Genomic DNA, 2,770 nt, shown 5'->3' with positions numbered 1-2,770 from the left:
ATCTAAAAAGTGTCTTTCTTCTCCGCCCTAGAGAGCACATGATAGCCGCAAGCGGAAGGGTCGGGGGGAGAGTAAGAAAGAGAAAGAGTTGTTCTTCTCTTCATGCATGCATGCAACAGACAAGCAACGACCCGCGGGGAGAACAAGAAGAGACATGAAGATCTTTTCTCTCATGGGTGTATAGACAGTCAGTTCTGTTAGCTTATTAAGCATTTAAGGTAGGGCCTTTCTTACATCGTCGTATATGTTCGTACTTCTTCTATATAGATATCACACCCCATGTCTACGTATCATCTACACGTGTGTGTGGACTAGCCATATGTCCATACATCTCTCCTAGAAATAGCGAGGTAGGTGCATGCAGCCAGTTCAGTTTGACTGGCGTTTCGGATAGGTCTTTTCCTCCTTTCTATGTCTCTTTTCTGTTTCTCATCTTTTTTTTTTGCATGCAGCCCCACCTCCTAGAAGTTTGTGTAGTAGGAGATTTCAAGCTAGACGACTTAAAGACTGTTGTGAAGAAATACATCGGTGAGACAAACAGCTCTCTTCGCGTGTCTCTCACGTAGAAAAGGTTTCTCTTTCTCTCTCTCTCACTCACTTTCTCTCACTTCACTTTCTTTCTCTCTTTCTTTCTTTTCTTGACTGGAATATACACCTGTCGTGTATTGTCGCAACTTGATGAATGCAAAGAGGAAGTCCTATTAGGACCTCTTGGGTGCCCACGCAACCCTCAAGTCCTAATAGAACTGACCCACTTCAGGGCGTGGAGGAGATCAGGAGGTGAATGGTTCGTTCAGCCTGGGGAAAATGAAGGAATCTTCTCTCTCTCTTATCTTCTCTTTACATGTATATCGAGCGTATCTACTATCTGGTCTCGCTTGTTTTCCCGTCTTTCTCCTCTCCATAGACATTCTCTACTGCGTGCATCTGCGTTCATACATCTCTCTCATACATATATGTGTACACGTGAAGAGCTGTGTGCTCCGTGTACCTATATATATGTATACACATGCATATACAAGGTTGCATACATTGTATCACTGTATATAAAGGTCTATATGTTTTTGTTTTGCTCTCCAGCTCTCCCTCCCTCTCTTTCTCTCTCTTTCTTTCTATGAAGTTTCTCTCCATATCTTTTCCATTCCTCAGGAACTTTGCCAGAGACGCTTGAAGTTACATCTCCTTTGCGTCGCCAGCTTGAAGAAGACGGTGTGTGGGAAGGCTTTAAACCTGTCAAGTCTTTCAAGAAATCGAAGTTTATCGCTCCTTATCTAGAAGAGAAACAACTGACAGAACGGTGCTCTATCACCGTGGCTTTTCCTGGGTTTGGAAGATATCAAAAGGGAAAGGAAGGAGATCAAGAAAGCTTCACAGAAAGTCCTATCTATAGGTAAGGACTAGACTTAGAGCCATCTGCAGATCTTCATTGACTCATCTGTTTATCTGAATCTGCCTTAAATCTCTCTATCTATCTTAGTCTTTTCTTGAGTCTATCTTGACTCTATCCATCTCAATTCCGTCTCGACAAATGGAAGAACTGTTGTCTCTCTTCGCATGTAGACAATACCTCTCGGATGACTTGGATGTGCGACGACGCAGGCTTTCCTGTGCCACACCGAGTGTCCTCTCACTGGGTGTATGCCGTGCATCTTTGTCATGCACGGCATACATACATACATACCTACATACATACATATTCATATATGCACATACATAGATATTCATACATACATACGTATTCATACATACGGATGTCCATACATACATGTTCTTATATATATATATATATCTATGTATCTATCTACGTCACCAGTAGCTTCTTCATACGCAGGGAGATCTACAGCTGTTGGTCTCTAAGTAGAGAACGGAGAGTCTGCACAATTCATTAACCTTTCTGGAGATCTCTTCCACTAGACATAGAAAGTAGCGAAGTATTTCTCTGAGTCCGGTAAAATGTATTACTACGTAAGTGAGAGAGACTACGTCGAGGACCTAGCACAGGTGTCTTACGTCGGGGTGTATATACACCGGAGTGATTTCTTGAGATGAGAAGAAAAACAAGATATTTGGAATCAGTTGCATCTCTACTCGTTGCTCGGTTTTTTTTCTTTCTTTTTCTATGATAACTAAGCATCCCAGATTCTTTTTCTCTTCTTCTTTCTTTTTCTCTCTATTTGTCTTACGAAAGGTTATTCGACGTAATGCATGCAGAGGCATGAATGGTTCTTTCTTTACATACCTTCATTCACCTTCCTATCTAGTCTGCTCTATTCATGAGAAGTACATCTCTTCTTTTCTCTCTCTTTTTCCTTTGCCTCTCGTCATTCTTCTCATCTTCCTTTCTCTTCCTCTCTCTCTCAAGCTCTCGCACTCCGTCTGTCCTCTCCTCTCTTTCGTTTCGAAAAAGCTAATGCTGTTTGCTGTCGTTGTCGGCGATATATGTCTCTCTACTCAGATTTCGCGTCTGGAGGTATATCGAAGAAATCGTTAATAATCGACTTCATGAGTAAGAAGAAGAAGAGGAAGAAAAACTAGGAGAGGTCATTCCAACGAAGACACCAGAAATACACGAATCGCNNAGACACCAGAAGAAAGAGAAGAACAAGATACTGACGATGAATGAGATAAAGGCATTTGGAATCCATTCCTCGTCTTAGCTGTCATGTACAGAATAAGTGAATGACTGATATAGACTACCACCTGTTCGGTCACCGTATATACGTGTATCTATCCTGTACATCCACACATACGTATACACATATTCATATAA

General features: G+C 41.7%; 1 protein-coding gene across 1 annotated transcript in view; it reads left to right on the top strand.

The window, feature by feature from the left end:
* Positions 1–2,510, top strand: part of CSUI_005196 (peptidase m16 inactive domain-containing protein) — a gene marked incomplete at its 3' end in the record, with an annotated part of 4,170 nt that extends 1,660 nt beyond the window's left edge. Inside the window, exons 3-5 of the mRNA XM_068065374.1 lie at positions 453–528; positions 1,150–1,390; positions 2,456–2,510. Coding sequence (XP_067922651.1) covers positions 453–528; positions 1,150–1,390; positions 2,456–2,510 — 372 coding nt within the window. The remainder of the gene's footprint in view (positions 1–452; positions 529–1,149; positions 1,391–2,455) is intronic.
* Positions 2,511–2,770: the final 260 nt, after the last annotated feature.

Source organism: Cystoisospora suis (assembly GCF_002600585.1).
Source record: "Cystoisospora suis strain Wien I chromosome Unknown contig_2505, whole genome shotgun sequence".
In the NCBI taxonomy this organism is placed as follows: Eukaryota; Apicomplexa; class Conoidasida; order Eucoccidiorida; family Sarcocystidae; genus Cystoisospora; species Cystoisospora suis.
The sequence above is the reverse complement of the archived record's forward strand: the minus strand, read 5'-3'. Positions and strand labels throughout refer to the sequence as shown.